At 32.1% G+C, this 17,812-nt stretch overlaps 1 protein-coding gene and 1 long non-coding RNA gene across 4 annotated transcripts in view; one reads left to right on the top strand and one right to left on the bottom strand.

Moving 5' to 3' along the window:
- LOC145332290 (trypsin-1-like) overlaps positions 1-17,717 on the top strand; it is a 41,052-nt gene extending 23,335 nt beyond the window's left edge. For 2 of the 3 annotated variants that reach the window (XM_080177249.1, XM_080177251.1), the window contains 11 exons: positions 4,099-4,198; positions 4,505-4,545; positions 5,234-5,293; positions 5,565-5,650; positions 10,996-11,092; positions 11,316-11,380; positions 12,687-12,748; positions 14,434-14,469; positions 15,361-15,442; positions 16,375-16,439; positions 17,010-17,717. In XM_080177249.1, coding sequence (XP_080033375.1) covers positions 4,099-4,198; positions 4,505-4,545; positions 5,234-5,293; positions 5,565-5,650; positions 10,996-11,092; positions 11,316-11,380; positions 12,687-12,748; positions 14,434-14,469; positions 15,361-15,442; positions 16,375-16,439; positions 17,010-17,061 — 746 coding nt within the window. In that variant the 3' untranslated portion in view covers positions 17,062-17,717. Of the gene's footprint in view, positions 1-4,098; positions 4,199-4,504; positions 4,546-5,233; positions 5,294-5,564; positions 5,651-7,206; positions 7,262-10,995; positions 11,093-11,315; positions 11,381-12,686; positions 12,749-14,433; positions 14,470-15,360; positions 15,443-16,374; positions 16,440-17,009 lie in introns of all 3 variants that reach the window. The other variant, XM_080177250.1, reaches the window with a different exon arrangement.
- Positions 1-17,812, bottom strand: part of LOC145332292 (uncharacterized) — a 90,228-nt gene that overhangs the window by 55,678 nt on the left and 16,738 nt on the right. The window lies entirely within an intron of this gene.

Below are 17,812 nucleotides of genomic sequence, written 5' to 3'. Positions count from 1 at the left end.
ACATTTAAAGGGCATATATTTAAAAGAATTTCAATTTTCTACCATGTAGTTTATAAAATATCAAAACTTGAAAATCGTATTCTTTAGACATAAGCAATTTATACAGATGTTTTTTTCTCTCACAAAAACAGCATGACGACTAATTTAATTATATGTTTAATATTGTTATTTATTGTAATACAATATTGTATATGCACAAAGGCTCTAGCTTCTTATAAAACGGGAAGTTTGTAAATATTTTACTCAAGACACTAAATCGTTACAATTTTCATGAGAAATACGCATTTTATAAGGCATACAAAACGCTCTAATTTTCGTTCTATTTAACGTAATTTTGTAATTTTTTTTGCTGGTTATTTCATTTTACATATACTTTTATCATTTTATCAAAAAAAAATTTATCTTTTTTCATCATTTTTTGGAGAAATTAATGCTTAAACTAAGGGTATCTTTAAACGCAAAATTGACGCACTTAGAATAAAAAATGCGTATTGAGTACAAAGGGGGGATAATTTCAAGTCATGCATGTTCCAAAGATATCTTTTTTTCCATAAAATTTCAATGTTTAGTCCACCGGAGATTACCCTGAAAATCATATATCAATTTAGGAAGGTAATTTTTGTAGAATAGTTACTGAATTTACAACTTTATGTACACTAAAAGTATAGTTAAGATCAAAGGCGTGCAAAAGGTTGGTGTAGGGGTTGTTTACACCACCCTTGTAAAATTAAGGGAGATGGATACACCTCCCTAGGTGTCCACCCATGTCCACCCTCTTGACAAGAGCCTACACCCTCAGATACACCCCTCTATAAATTCCAAGGGGGTGTACAGGAAATAAATTTACACCCCTTAAAATAAAGAGTGGGGGGGGGGGGAGGTGTTTAAGGCGGGTGTATAAAATTAAGCCACTGATTAAGATAATTCTATGCTATCTATTTTTAGATAAATTAATCATTAATTTCCAGACTTAACTAAAAAAAATCTTGCAATATTCTGTACAACTGTACTGTACAAATTTTAATCAGTAAATAAAAGTGATTGACACAAGAAGGAGCTCTCATACATATGTAATTAAACCACAGTTAATACCTCTAAAGATCTTGATTGATATATATTTATAACTTTTAATATTGTTTACAATAGTGATTAAAGTTAATGTTGGGGAGGGAGATATTTCCCAATCCTCTTTTTAAAGTTTGTAAAAATGTATTACTTATGTAATGAAGTTTTGGTGACATACTTAAATAAACTATCCTTGATTTTGGTTAAAGGGAGCTGTTAAAAGTTGTAAGTGTCAAAAAATTTAGGTGGTTATAAATTAATGGAATATAACCTGATATTATTATCATTTATGTACAAAAAGATTATAGATACAGTATTACACTTTTTTTCATAAGTAAATTGGATAATTTTTTTTATTTTTTATTGCAACACAAGGTTATTTGTTTATCTCCTGGTACAAGATTCAACATTATTATTAGTTAAATCTAATTTTCTATTGAAACAAGCATTCAACCATTTTTACAGTATTATCGATTTTAATATGAATTATTAAATATGTATTATTAACCCTTAACAGTCGGGCCCCTTGCCGCACCTTAATCGGTTGGTGATGGGGTGGGCGTTCAACGCTCCCCCCCTATTATCTCAGTTCCTATTAGACCTAGAGGGCTAAATCTTTTTTGTGCAAGTCCCCTGTTTGATAATAAATTTCCGACCTTTTATAAGTCAAAGTCAATTTTTGCTTAGTTCACCTTTTTATTTAACAACCTTTTTTACTTAAAAATTTTAAACGGCTGTAATTTTCTTATTTTTGAAGCTAGAAGAACAATTTTTTTACAGAAAATGTTTATCTTTAAGTAAATTTTATATTAGAAATATCAAATATAAATTTCAGCGGCCGCAGCAGGCGGTCAGCAGGGAAAACGGCTGCGGATCTCTATGAAATTTAGATATGTTATGTTGACATATAAGAAAAGCTTACGTTTAAAAGGGGGACGTAACTGAAGCTTTTTTGATGCTGGGGGGGGGGGGTTCTCCGGAACCACTTGATGAACCATGCAATTTTTTTGGACTTAAGCTTTTAGGGGTATGAACATCTTATGGTTTCAAAGTCAACCCCCTACCCCCATCCCCTAGCCCCCTGGGGCTCAAAACCCCCCTAAAAATGAACATAACCTTAATTTTCTCAGAAACCATTTGACCAATAGGAATGATTTCTTAAACTTAAGCTTTTATGGTTATAAACTAACTTCTAGTTTAGAAGTCACCCCCCTGCCGCCTACTCCTAGCCCTCCGGGGCTCAAAAAAACCCTATAAATGAACCTAACCTTAATTTTCTCAGAAACCATTTGACCAATAGAGATGAATTCTTAAACTTAAGCCTTTATGGTTATAACCTAGCTTTTGGTATAATAGTCACCCCCCTGCTGCTAACCCCTAGTCCTCCGGGGCTCAAAAAAACCCTATAAATGAACCTAACCTTAATTTTCTCAGAAACCATTTGACCAATAGAGATGAATTCTTAAACTAAAGCCTTTATGGTTATAACCTAGCTTTTGGTATAGAAGTCACCCCCCTGCTGCTAACCCCTAGTCCTCCGGGGATCAAAAAAACCCATAAAAATGAACCTAACCTTTATTTTTAAGGGGGTGACTTATAATCTAGGAGTTAGTTTATAATCATAAAAGCTTAAGTTTAAGAAATCATCCCTATTAGTCAAATGGTTTCTGAGAAAATTAAGGTTAGGTTCATTTTTAGGATTTTTTGGAGCCCCAGAGGGCTAGGGGTTGGCGGCAGGGGGGCGACTTAAAATCTAAAAGTTAGTTTATAACCATAAAAGCTTAAGTTTAAGAAATCATCCCTATTGGTCAAATGGTTTCTGAGAAAAATAAAGGTAGGTTCATTTTTAGGGTTTTTGGAGCCCTGGAGGGCTAGGGGTTGGCGGCAGGGGGTGACTTATAATCTAGGAGTTAGTTTATAATCATAAAAGCTTAAGTTTAAGAAATCATCCCTATTGGTCAAATGGTGTCTGAGAAAAATAAGGTTAGGTTCATTTATAGGATTTTTTTAAGCCCCGGAGGGCTAGGGGTTGGTTGCAGGGGGGTGACCCCCCCCCCCTTCCCGACTGATTAAGGTGCGGTAAGGGGCCCGACCGTAAGGGGTTAATTAAGTGAATCAGTCTGTTAGACCAATGGTAGAAACTCAGCAGATAGACGAGACAGACAGACAGGCAAGAAGAATGATCAAATTACAGTTTGACCATAATAGACAATTCATTAAATAAAATCCAATAGAGAACCTGTGAATGATCAGACAGATGGAGGGATAGACAGACAGACGGACAGACAGACAGTTTTTGAGGCATTAACAAATTAGAATTAGGCTATGCTAGATGATTCATTGAAATCCGAAAAAGAGGCAGTTAGACAGATAGACTGACAAGTGGAGTGACAGACAGACAAAAAAACAGACAGACAGAGGGACAGACAGACAAAGGGGTATTGCCTAAAAACAGTTTGGCTGCTATATGAATCATTAAAACCCACCATAAAAAGAAATTTACATTAGTTTCATTATTTCGATACTCAACGCCCCCCCCCCCACCCCAACTCAAAGGGGTTTATTATTTCTTAAAACCAATAAGTGACTTCTCAGCATAATAAAATTGAAAATACTTTTTATTTCATCAATTTATCTTAAATAGAACGAAAGTTATAATCATTTTATTGTCTACAAGAAAAATGCTTTGAGTAAAAATCAACCTAATTGTCAGTAAAAACGTCATATTTATGCATATTTACACAGTAAATAAATTTTAAAATTGTATTCTATTGTAATGAATAACTTAAGGGGGTTGTATGAATTATAAAAAACCTAAAAAAACCCTAATTTGGTTAAATTAGTCCACGTAAAGATTGATTTAGTACAGTACGTATGAATAAGTTGTCAATTTCCTGCCAGAGTCCTTGTGTATGTTTAATGGTATGCTTGTAACTTAAGCTTGAAATCATTTAGAAGAAATGTACTTCATGCAATTATCCCTTTGTAAAGTTCGTCGCTTCTGTATGTCGTCATCCTTGTTTATATATTTAGTTGGTCGTGTTGTCGGTGGTGAAGAGGTGAAGGTAGCAGGCAGGTACCCCTGGCAGTTATCCTTGGCCACTGGGTTCTTTGGATTCTTTTATCAACACAGGTACAGCTGTAACATTAAGGTTTCGTGATTTTTTGTTTGTAAGATTTTATGTCATTTCAATTCTTACATTTTCCAGTATGGCTTCTTAACCGATTAATATCCGCTGAATTAGAATCTGTACTCAAATTTTCAAAATTAAAAAAAATTGAAAACGCCGTTTTTTCGTATGGATGAGAACCGTTTCCTATCCACCGGATTCGAATGAATACGAGAAATAACATTAACAATATTCTTTTTCATCCAAACTATTGTTAACTTACATTGCTGCTCTAATAAACTTATGGACATAATTGTCTTTGTTTATAGGTGCGGAGCTACTCTGATATCCAGAAACTGGGTATTGACAGGTATAGTAATAATATTTATTTTTACACGGTGCATGAGTAAGATTAGAATCAAAATTATTGGATGTTTCCATTGAAGGATTTTTTCTCAATTTTTTTGTTGAGTTTGAAGGTTTTTTATCGAACAGTAAAAAACATGACAAAAATATCAAGATTTTTCTTTCTTTTTTTGAAAGAAATATATTGTTTTTTGATAGTATTGGAAATACCTATTCAATTTTACAACAAGCACGAGAAAGATTAAAATTAAAATTATTGTATGTTTTCATTATAAGGTTTATCTTTCCAACGAACTTAAGTTATTTTATTTGTTTCGGCTTAGCTATAATGAAATGTTATCATCCTTGTTAGTAACGAAGCTACTATATAATTATCAATGTATCTTCGTCCGTCCGTAATGCTATTGGTGAAATGTGTTTTTCCCTGTTGATAATCACTGAAGATACACTGTTGATACACTTACTAAAGAGCATCTAACTTTGCAAGGTCTGTTAGTTTTCGGTGAAGCTACAAAAGTCTTAGAACACACACCTTTTGTACAAAACAGCATCAGACCCCTGAAGATTCTTCTCTATTTTCTTTTCATCCTTTTCTGTGTTAACTACTTAACATTGCTCTTTAACTCTCTTTGTACGTTTGTCCATCCATGGTTTTTGTGCTTTGCTACTTATGGATGTTGTAAATTTTTCAGCTGCCCACTGTATGCAGAATATGAACATTGCATCTACCTACGTCATGGCTGGTTTCCTAGGCAAACATTCACCTAGTAATATGGGCACTTTGGGTGGAAGGGGGGAGTCCAACCCTCTCACACCTATTTTTCCATTTTAGTTTCAAAAAGAAATCTTCTTTTAAAGGGGTATTTCCAAGAAGTGCATTTAATCTTGAATTTAGTGAACTGTATGTATATTTTTTTTCTACATCTATAGGACATATATTTGAAAATATTTCAATTTTCTACCAGGTAGTTTAAAACTCATTTTTTTCGGATTTTCAATTACTAATGAATGATTTTTAATCAGCTGTGAACAACAGAGATACAGCCCAGATAAGAAAGATAGAAAGATACATCACACATCCTAGATTTGATGCAACTCTGTATGAACAGGTAAATACTAAAGATACAGATAAGAAAGATACATCACACATCCTAGATTTGATGCAACTATATATGAACAGGTAAATAAAAGAGATACAGATAAGAAAGATAGAAAGATACATCACACATCCTAGATTTGATGCTACTCTGTATGAACAGGTAAATACTAGAGATACATATAAGAAAGATAGAAAGATACATCACACATCCAAGATTTGATGCTACTCTGTATGAACAGGTAAATAACAGAGATACAGATAAGAAAGATAGAAAGATACATGACATTTCCTAGATTTGATGCTACTCTACATGAACAGGTATATACTAGAGATACATATATAAAAAAGATAGAAAGATACATCACACATCCTAGATTTGATGCAACTCTGTATGAACAGGTAAATAACAGAGATACAGATAAGAAATATAGAAAGATACATCACACATCCTAGATTTGATGCTACTCTGTATGAACAGGTAAATACTAGAGATACAGATAAGAAAGATAGAAAGATACATCACACATCCTAGATTTGATGCAACTCTGTATGAACAGGTAAATAACAGAGATACAGATAAGATAGATAGAAAGATACATCACACATCCAAGATTTGATGCTACTCTGTATGAACAGGTAAATACTAGAGATACATATAAGAAAGATACATCACACATCCTAGATTTGATGCTACTCTGTATGAACAGGTAAATACTAGAGATACAGATAAGAAAGATAGAAAGATACATCACACATCCTAGATTTGATGCAACTCTGTATGAACAGGTAAATAACAGAGATACAGATAAGAAAGATAGAAAGATACATCACACATCCTAGATTTGATGCTACTCTGTATGAACAGGTAAATACTAGAGATACATATAAGAAAGATAGAAAGATACATCACACATCCTAGATTTGATGCTACTCTGTATGAACAGGTAAAAAATAAAGATACAGATAAGAAAGACAGAAAGATACATCACACATCCAAGATTTGATGCTACTCTGTATGAACAGGTAAATAGAGATACAAATAAGAAAGATAGAAAGATACATCACACATCCTAGATTTGATGCAACTCTGTATGAACAGATAAATAAATGCAAGGGGGGATTGCTCTAGAGATCTCTTAAATTAAGGTAAGAAAAGTCGACCCCACCCCCCTTGGCCCCTCCCCACAATTTTAAGTAGGAATTAGTTTTAAGAATAATTTTTTTCTAGGATATATCTCTGTTGAAACTAGCTAGCCCTATGGAATATAATTCTCTAGTGCTACCTGTATATATACCCATATTATATTCTAGGATATATCTCTGTTGAAACTAGCTAGCCCTATGGAATATAATTCTCTGGTGCTACCTGTATATATACCTATATTATTATATTCTAGGATATAGCTCTGTTGAAACTAGCTAGCCCTATGGAATATAATTCTCTAGTACTACCTGTATATATACCTATATTATTATATTCTAGGATATAGCTCTGTTGAAACTAGCCATCCCTGTGGAATATAATTCTCTAGTGCTACCTGTATATATACCTATATTATATTCTAGGATATAGCTCTGTTGAAACTAGCTAGCCCTATGGAATATAATTCTCTAGTGCTACCTGTATATATACCTATATTATATTCTAGGATATAGCTCTGTTGAAACTAGCTAGCCCTATGGAATATAATTCTCTAGTACTACCTGTATATATACCTATATAATTATATTCTAGAATATAGCTCTGTTGAAACTAGCTAGCCCTATGGAATATAATTCTCTAGTGCTACCTGTATATATACCTATATTATTATATTCTAGGATATATCTCTGTTGAAACTAGCTAGCCCTATGGAATATAATTCTCTGGTGCTACCTGTATATATACCTATATTATTATATTCTAGGATATAGCTCTGTTGAAACTAGCTAGCCCTATGGAATATAATTCTCTGGTGCTACCTGTATATATACCTATATTATTATATTCTAGGATATATCTCTGTTGAAACTAGCTAGCCCTATGGAATATAATTCTCTGGTGCTACCTGTATATTTACCTATATTATTATATTCTAGGATATAGCTCTGTTGAAACTAGCTAGCCCTATGGAATATAATTCTCTGGTGCTACCTGTATATATACCTATATTATTATATTCTAGGATATATCTCAGTTGAAACTAGCTAGCCCTATGGAATATAATTCTCTGGTGCTACCTGTATATATACCTATATTATATTCTAGGATATAGCTCTGTTGAAACTAGCTAGCCCTATGGAATATAATTCTCTAGTACTACCTGTATATATACCTATATTATTATATTCTAGGATATATCTCTGTTGAAACTAGCTAGCCCTATGGAATATAATTCTCTGGTGCTACCTGTATATTTACCTATATTATTATATTCTAGGATATAGCTCTGTTGAAACTAGCTAGCCCTATGGAATATAATTCTCTGGTGCTACCTGTATATATACCTATATTATTATATTCTAGGATATATCTCTGTTGAAACTAGCTAGCCCTATGAAATATAATTCTCTGGTGCTACCTGTATATATACCTTTATTATTATATTCTAGGATATATCTGTTGAAACTAGCTAGCCCTATGGAATATAATTCTCTAGTGCTACCTGTATATATACCTATATTATTATATTCTAGGATATATCTCTGTTGAAACTAGCTAGCCCTATGGAATATAAATCTCTGGTGCTACCTGTATATATACCTTTATTATTATATTCTAGGATATAGCTCTGTTGAAACTAGCTAGCCCTATGGAATATAATTCTCTGGTGCTACCTGTATATATACCTATATTATTATATTCTAGGATATATCTCAGTTGAAACTAGCTAGCCCTATGGAATATAATTCTCTGGTGCTACCTGTATATATACCTATATTATTATATTCTAGGATATATCTCTGTTGAAACTAGCTAGCCCTATGGAATATAATTCTCTGGTGCTACCTGTATATATACCTATATTATTATATTCTAGGATATATCTCAGTTGAAACTAGCTAGCCCTATGGAATATAATTCTCTGGTGCTACCTGTATATATACCTATATTATTATATCCTAGGATATAGCTCTGTTGAAACTAGCTAGCCCTATGGAATATAATTCTCTGGTGCTACCTGTATATATACCTATATTATATTCTAGGATATAGCTCTGTTGAAACTAGCTAGCCCTATGGAATATAATTCTCTAGTACTACCTGTATATATACCTATATTATTATATTCTAGGATATATCTCTGTTGAAACTAGCTAGCCCTATGGAATATAATTCTCTGGTGCTACCTGTATATTTACCTATATTATTATATTCTAGGATATAGCTCTGTTGAAACTAGCTAGCCCTATGGAATATAATTCTCTGGTGCTACCTGTATATATACCTATATTATTATATTCTAGGATATATCTCTGTTGAAACTAGCTAGCCCTATGAAATATAATTCTCTGGTGCTACCTGTATATATACCTTTATTATTATATTCTAGGATATATCTGTTGAAACTAGCTAGCCCTATGGAATATAATTCTCTAGTGCTACCTGTATATATACCTATATTATATTCTAGGATATATCTCTGTTGAAACTAGCTAGCCCTATGGAATATAATTCTCTGGTGCTACCTGTATATATACCTATATTATTATATTCTAGGATATATCTCTGTTGAAACTAGCTAGCCCTATGGAATATAATTCTCTGGTGCTACCTGTATATATACCTATATTATATTCTAGGATATAGCTCTGTTGAAATTAGCTAGCCCTATGGAATATAATTCTCTAGTACTACCTGTATATATACCTATATTATTATATTCTAGAATATATCTCTGTTGAAACTAGCTAGCCCTATGGAATATAATTCTCTGGTGCTACCTGTATATATACCTATATTATTATATTCTAGGATATATCTCTGTTGAAACTAGCTAGCCCTATGGAATATAATTCTCTAGTACTACCTGTATATATACCTATATTATTATATTCTAGGATATATCTCTGTTGAAATTAGCTAGCCCTATGGAATATAATTCTCTAGTACTACCTGTATACATACCTATATTATTATATTCTAGGATATAGCTCTGTTGAAATTAGCTAGCCCTATGGAATATAATTCTCTAGTACTACCTGTATATATACCTATATTATTATATTCTAGAATATATCTCTGTTGAAACTAGCTAGCCCTATGGAATATAATTCTCTGGTGCTACCTGTATATATACCTATATTATTATATTCTAGGATATATCTCTGTTGAAACTAGCTAGCCCTATGGAATATAATTCTCTAGTACTACCTGTATATATACCTATATTATTATATTCTAGGATATAGCTCTGTTGAAATTAGCTAGCCCTATGGAATATAATTCTCTAGTACTACCTGTATACATACCTATATTATTATATTCTAGGATATAGCTCTGTTGAAATTAGCTAGCCCTATGGAATATAATTCTCTAGTACTACCTGTATATATACCTATATAATATATCATTATATTATATTCTAGGATATAGCTCTGTTGAAACTAGCTTGCCCTATGGAATATAATTCTCTGGTGCTACCTGTATATATACCTATATTATTATATTCTAGAATATATCTCTGTTGAAACTAGCTAGCCCTATGGAATATAATTCTCCGGTGCTACCTGTATATATACCTATATTATATTCTAGGATATAGCTCTGTTGAAACTAGCTAGCCCTATGGAATATAATTATCTAGTGCTACCTGTATATATACCTATATTATATTCTAGGATATATCTCTGTTGAAACTAGCTAGCCCTATGGAATATAATTCTCTAGTACTACCTGTATATATACCTATATAATATATCATTATATTCTATTCTAGGATATATCTCTGTTGAAACTAGCTAGCCCTATGGAATATAATTCTCTGGTGCTACCTGTATATATACCTATATTATTATATTCTAGGATATATCTCTGTTGAAACTAGCTAGCCCTATGGAATATAATTCTCTAGTACTACCTGTATATATACCTATATAATATATCATTATATTATATTCTAGGATATAGCTCTGTTGAAACTAGCTTGCCCTATGGAATATAATTCTCTGGTGCTACCTGTATATATACCTATATTATTATATTCTAGAATATATCTCTGTTGAAACTAGCTAGCCCTATGGAATATAATTCTCTGGTGCTACCTGTATATATACCTATATTATATTCTAGGATATAGCTCTGTTGAAACTAGCTAGCCCTATGGAATATAATTCTCTGGTGCTACCTGTATATATACCTATATTATATTCTAGGATATAGCTCTGTTGAAACTAGCTAGCCCTATGGAATATAATTCTCTGGTGCTACCAGCGTGTCTACCTCCTCCAATCAACTCTTATGTGGGACAGGAATGATCCTTTAATTAAACCATTCAAAATAATCTTTATTTTGGTGCTCTTCTTCAAAGTACCTATCGAAACCTGACTACCCACCTCCTTTTAAAAAATAGATTGATCCTTAACGGGGTTTTTTAGTGCTCAACATTCACTTTAAGGTAATACACAATCTTTGATGTTTCTAAAATTAAATTTTTGTCAGAAGTAGATAAATTAAAGGATCACATTGATCCAGGTTGCGGTACTGACAGGCTGGGGTAGAGAATGGGATAATGGTCCTCTGTCAAATCAGCTTCATGAGGTAACAAGCTATCGAAAATTTATGAAAAGAAATATTAACAAAGATTTCTCATAGTTAATATTTTTGTTCTTTAGACTTACAGAGAGCGTTTGACACAAGAAATTTTCAAATTTATTCGCAAATAAAGGGGCAGTTGCACGAATTGCATTTAAACATGAATTTAGTGAACTGCATATTTTTTCAATTCAATAGATTAAACTACATCTATAGGAAATACATTTGAAAGAATTTCAATTTTCTACCAAGTAGATTTAAAAATATCAAGACTTGAAAATTATATTTTTGGATATATGCAACATATATACAAAATTTAATACGTTTGTAACTTATGCGTAAAATTATATTTCTATCACATTTTATATACATCTTACATGTCAATTTTATCCATAAATACCGTTAGTGAAGTGCACAGGGTATTGTCAGGGGATTGTAAGTCTTCAGGGGAAACCAAATATCAATTTTAAGTAAAGGGGTAGTTGCACGAAATGCATTTGAACTTGATTTTGTGAACCGCATATTTTTTCCTAGTTAATGGGTTAAACTACATTTATATGGCATATATTTGAAAGAATTTCAATTTTTTACCACGTAGTTTTTAAAATATGAACTTGAAAATCGTCATTTTGTTATATATGCAATTTTAAAAGACGATCTTCAAGTGTTGATATTTTAAAAAATACGTGGTAGAAAATTGAATTTCTTTCAAATATATGCCATATAAATGTAATTTAACCCATTTACCAGGAAAAAATATGCAGTTCACTAAATTAAGTTTAAATGCATTTTGTGCAACTATCAGTATTAAAGTTGGTGTTGACATGTTAATACAATCTCCTCCTGCATGCTTACGGTATTATGATTACGGTTTTATGATAACGGTTTTAAAAAAGAGTGTTAAAATCTATTTTTGACAGTTTAACTTCAGTTTAAAGGGGTAGTTTCACGAAATGCATTTGAATTAAATTTAGTGAACCGCATATTTTTTCCTAGTTAATGGGTTAAACTACATTTATATAGCATATATTTGAAATAAATTCAATTTTTTACCAAGTAGTTTTTAAAATATAAAGACTTGAAAATCGTCTTTTTAAATTGCATAATCATATATCACAAAAAGACAATTTTCAAGTCTTGATATTTTAAAAACTACGTGGTAGAAAATTGAATTTTTTTTCAAATATATGCCATATAAATGTAGTTTAACCCATTAACTAGGAAAAAATATGCGGTTCACTAAATTAAGTTCAAATGTATTTCGTGAAACTACCCCTTTTGAATCAGAATTTTTATAAACTTATATTTTCAGATATCTTTGCCTGTTGTATCCAACACTGAATGTATGAACTGGTACTCTAAATCTGGTTCCAGGTATAATTTAAAATTACTCAATACACAAATATTTTATCAGTTATTGAACAGTCTTTTATGAGAACACTTTAAAGCTTTCTTTTTAATATTCCTGGGTTTTAGACACCTTATCTAAATACAGCGTGGCCATATTTTTCAGTATACTGAAAATATTCAGTATTCTTCAGTATTTGGAAATTGGGGGTTCAGTATTTTCAGTAAATACTGAATATTCAGTATTTGAAAATTTTATTCAGTATTTTTCAGTTTTTGGAAATTTTCATGATTCAGTGAATCAGTATTTTCATTATTTCTTAAATTCCGAAAAATTTGGTATAAATAAGATGTTTTTTCAAGTAGTTGGTGTCAGTTTTTTTTCGGCGCTTCGCGCCTCACTTTACTTTCCTTTAAATTATCGTCTGTATGTCTGTATGAATGTCTGTATGAATGTCTGTATGTATGTCTGTATGTATGTCTGAAACGTTTTGGGGGAAATGTGATTTTCTCAGTTCCTACAAAAGATAGAAGACTGAAATTTTTTGTCAACATTCCCATCAATAAGGAGCATAATTAAGTATAAAACATCATTAGCGGTCAGACTGCTTTTTAGCCGCTTTTAATTTTCAAAACTGATTTTCTTAGCTCCTGTAAATGAGAGAAGGCTGAAACTTCTTGTCAACATTTCCATCAATATGGAGCATAATTATGTATAAAACATCAATAGCGGTTGGACTGCTATTAAGCAGCTTTTTGGCCGCTTTTATTTTTCAAAACTGATTTAGTCGGCACCTGTAAAAGAGAAAAGGCTGAAACTTCTTGTCAAGAATCTTATTGAAATGAAGCATTATTAAGTAATTAAGTATTAAACATCAATAGCGGTCAGACTGCTTTTAAGCAGCTTTTTAGCCGCTTTTATTTTTCAAAACTGATTTGCTTGGCTCCTGGAAAAGATAAAAGGCTGAAACTTCTTGTCAACATTCCTATTAATATGGAGTAAAATTAAGTATGAAACATCAATAGCGGTGGGACTGCTTTTAAGCAGCTTAGAGCCGCTTTTACTTTTTAAAACTGATTTTCTTGGCTCCTGTAAAAAGATAGAAGGCTGAAACTTCTTGTCAACATTCCCAACAATATGAAGCATAATTAAGTATTCATCATCAATAGCGGCCAGACTGCTTATAAACAGCTCTTTAACCGCTTTTACTTTTTTCAGTTTAAGTTTCATGATTTTGAGTTTTTGCATATTTATTTGCATATTTATCTCTTTCTTTTCTTTGTTATGAAAACAGTTAATTAGCTTTATAAATTACTTTGTCTGTTTGTCTATTTTATTATAGATTTTGTGCTTCGCTACTTATGGATGTTGTCATCCTTGTAGAAAATCTAAGAGGCAAAATTAAAAGATCTTTAAAATATCCTCCTAATTATAAAGCTATGATATATGAAATTTTGAAATTAGGAATCATTTAAAAAAATACTTATTCAGTATTTGTATTTTTTTGTTCAGTATTTCAGTATTTTTTCTTATTTCAGGATTCAGTATTTCCTTTTTTTTCTTCAGTATCAGTATTTTTTTGGTTGTGGCCACACTGTAAATATTTAATTTTTTTTGTTCTCAAAGTTAAGTTTAAATGTTTTACCTTTAAAGAATGTTTTTTTTCCCTATAAATTGGGTTGAGAAATATTTCTAACTATTTCTGTTTTAGGCAATATATTCCAGAAGATACTTTCCTATGTGCTGGGTAAGTCTCAATCAAACAAGGATAACAACGTTCATAAAAGAGAAGTTTAAAAAGTCTAATTATGGACAAATCTTCAATTTTGAATTTCTTGTGAGTAAAAATACCAATCTGTTTGACAACTTTGTAAAGGGGTAATTTTGTAAGTGGGTACAAAAATTAGGGTTGGGCCGGATATCCGGTCTGGAAGGTTATCTGGCCGGATATCCGGTCATTTAAGTATCCGGCCGGATACCGGATATTAAACCTATCCGGTTACATGATATCCGGCTGATTTTTAACGCCGGATATCCGGTTTTCCGACCAAATATCCGGTAATTTGCTGGATATCCGGTTATCCGATCGGATATCCGGTAATTTGCCGGTTATCGAACGTTGACCAGATATCCGGCCGGAACCGGATATCCGGATGATTTATAAATCCGGACAAAAAAAAGTATCCGGCCCAACCCTAACAACAATATTATGCACGTAATAATCAAGTCGAAAAAACACACTCAATTTTGTCAATAACACAGTAACTATACCTTTACTAGTTGTATAAAATGGCAGCACCCCAATATTTGGTGTGTTAATTTGTTTTAAATAGGACTGAAGAACACAATTTAACAAAAATCGTTCATCCATAAACTTTTAACAGACTTATTAAAGAAGAGTTTAGTAAGCTCTATAGAACACACTATGCATGTTACAAAATGTCTCAATGTTCCTTATCTGATTATTATTTACTGATTTTATTTACATTTTTTACAATGTTCTACGATTTAGAAAAAAAACCTTGAGAATAATTTTTTTAATTTTAAAGACTTGATTGTCTTATATTTTCAATTAAAGTTAATTTGTTATTTCTGACTTCTTTTACATTTATAATTGAATTTTCTAATTTACTCATAGATTTGAAGAAGGGGAAAGAGACGCTTGCAGTGGCGACTCTGGTGGTCCACTGGTTGCTTTCAGAGAGGACAAAAGATCTGAGGTAGGATTCAGTGATTGATTGATTGGTGGATAGATTTATTGTTGAGATTGCTTGGTCCAAGGATTTTCAAAATTTTATTTTAGGGGGAAGGGAGGAAGGTAAAAATATTTATTTTGGGTTGGAGAGTGAAATTGCCTAAAACATTGTAAGTATAAGAAAAAGTTACCCTGAATAGCAAAATCTAGTCAGAAATTTTTTGGTTATAACAAAAAATATAATACAAATATAATAGGATTAGTTGCTTCGCCCCTTGCCTTTAGGTGAGTTCAGGGGAGGTCAGTCAAATAGCCTAAATCCACCCCAAGACATTTGAAAAATTTCCACGAAAATTACAACCATAATATAGTGAAACTTTCTATAGGACTATATATAACTATCTTGGGTTGGGAAAATACACCACCTCAAAAAATATTTATTTTTAAAACAAGAAGGCCCTCAAGGCGTAACTGCTACCTAGTAGTAATATAAATTACCTGATAGAAATTTAATCTAATTGTGTTTAAAATCTATAATACAAAGTAGCTTGATGTCTGTCCGTCCGTCTGTCCGTCCGTCTGAAGCTTAAGATCTCGGTAACCACTGAACCGATCGGATTCTACTCTTCAGGGTATATACCTATTGGTCCTGTGGTGGTTTTAAGCTATTTTCTTGGGGGGTGGGACACCCCCAACCCCCCCAAAAACCAAAAAATCCCCCCCCCCATTTTTTTTTTTTTTTTTTTTTTTTTTTTTTTATTTGCTGAAGATTTCCTAGGTCCTTTGTTAAAAAATATTTTTTATTCCAGCATTTATTTTGAATGAAAGAATAGCAACATTCTCTCACTAAAAACAATAAAAATTAATTTTTTTTATCACCTCTTGGGGCAAAGCCCCTAGAGGCTAGGGGCGAAGCCGCTAGTAAATATATATAAAAAAACCCATGAATTATTTCAGGTAATTGGAGTTGTATCTTGGGGCCTTGGTTGTGGAGCTAAAGGAAGGCCTGGAGTTTATACAAGGTACGTACTTAACCCTAATAAATAGATAGGGGGTGGGGGTGAAAATTGCCTACCATTTCTAACCCCTATTGAAGCAACTTTTAGTTGAGCTAAATGGATAAAAAACGAAGGGCATCGACTAAGTAGGTTAGATGTTAGCTTCTTATCTCAGCCTAATGCCACGTAATAATTAAAGACGTTAAGAATGGTTCCCACTGCTTTGTCAGGTGTAGGAATATAATAGTTGAAGTAGAACGATTGGCTGAAAGTTTAAACAAAATCGATTATACGCTTGAATTGGTTATGCCACTTTCAGATGGAAAGTTCCAACAATGTTTGTTTACTGGGTATTTTGACACTTCACAGATAAAGTTAGGACTTCCAGGCAAAGTCGTTCAATCAAAGAGTTGGTTGTCTGTTACTTCGGTTTGATGGACCTGTGTTATGAAACTTCAGCCTCGCCCGTACGATGTAAGACTTTAATATATAAATTATTAATCCAACAGTTTTAAAAACAGCCTTTTGTAACTGCTAGGCATCTGTGACCTAAAGATAACTGCTGCTCTTAAATATAACCGTTTTCTGTTTCAGGGTTTCTGAGTTTGTAGATTGGATCCGCCAAACCATCAATTCTTTTCCCTGATTCCCTGGTTAGATTAATGGATCTAGAATAGGTCAAAATTGTGAGAGATACTCGCATACCCTGTTTCTCCCAGCTGAGCTGGCTAATATAATAATACCCTATCCCATTAAGACTTAACCCCATACCCTTTCCCTGACAATGGAGGAACGTATTGTCCAATATTTGAGGACAATATTAACAACCTAAATTTAAGACGAAATTCTCCTTTCACAATATCCATGTATTTTATATCCATTGATATTTTATTCCTAACTTACAACAATATTTCTTTTTAAAAAGTATTAATATTTTGTAAGAAATCATTGATTTGAAAGCAATTTTAATACTATATATAAACTGTTTTACCTTATTGTATTAGTAATCAACCCACTTAATATTTTTAGATTTCATATTTTTATTTTATCTTTTAAATACTTTTATTTTAAATAGAGCTTATAAATTGTGATATTGATGAAGTATTTTTATGATGTTTTATAATTTTTATATATTTTATACATTTTTATTTATTTTACAACTTCAGTCTGTGATAATTATACTAATAAAAAATTTAAATAATATTTTTATTTATTTATCTGTATACTTGCATCTGCATCCCTAGTCGTTAGGAGTTCTTTATTTAATTGGGAAAATGGCCCATAAAATTTAAGTCTGAAATCAAACAGCCGAAAACTATCCCGGGACCATTGTGAAGCTTCCCTAGAATGAAGAACTCTATTTTAGATATTGAAATCTTAAGGTACAGACAAATACA

This window comes from Acartia tonsa, chromosome 11 (genome assembly GCF_053477335.1).
Source record: "Acartia tonsa isolate MP-2025a chromosome 11, ASM5347733v1, whole genome shotgun sequence".
Classification (NCBI taxonomy): domain Eukaryota; kingdom Metazoa; phylum Arthropoda; class Copepoda; order Calanoida; family Acartiidae; genus Acartia; species Acartia tonsa.
The sequence above is the reverse complement of the archived record's forward strand: the minus strand, read 5'-3'. Positions and strand labels throughout refer to the sequence as shown.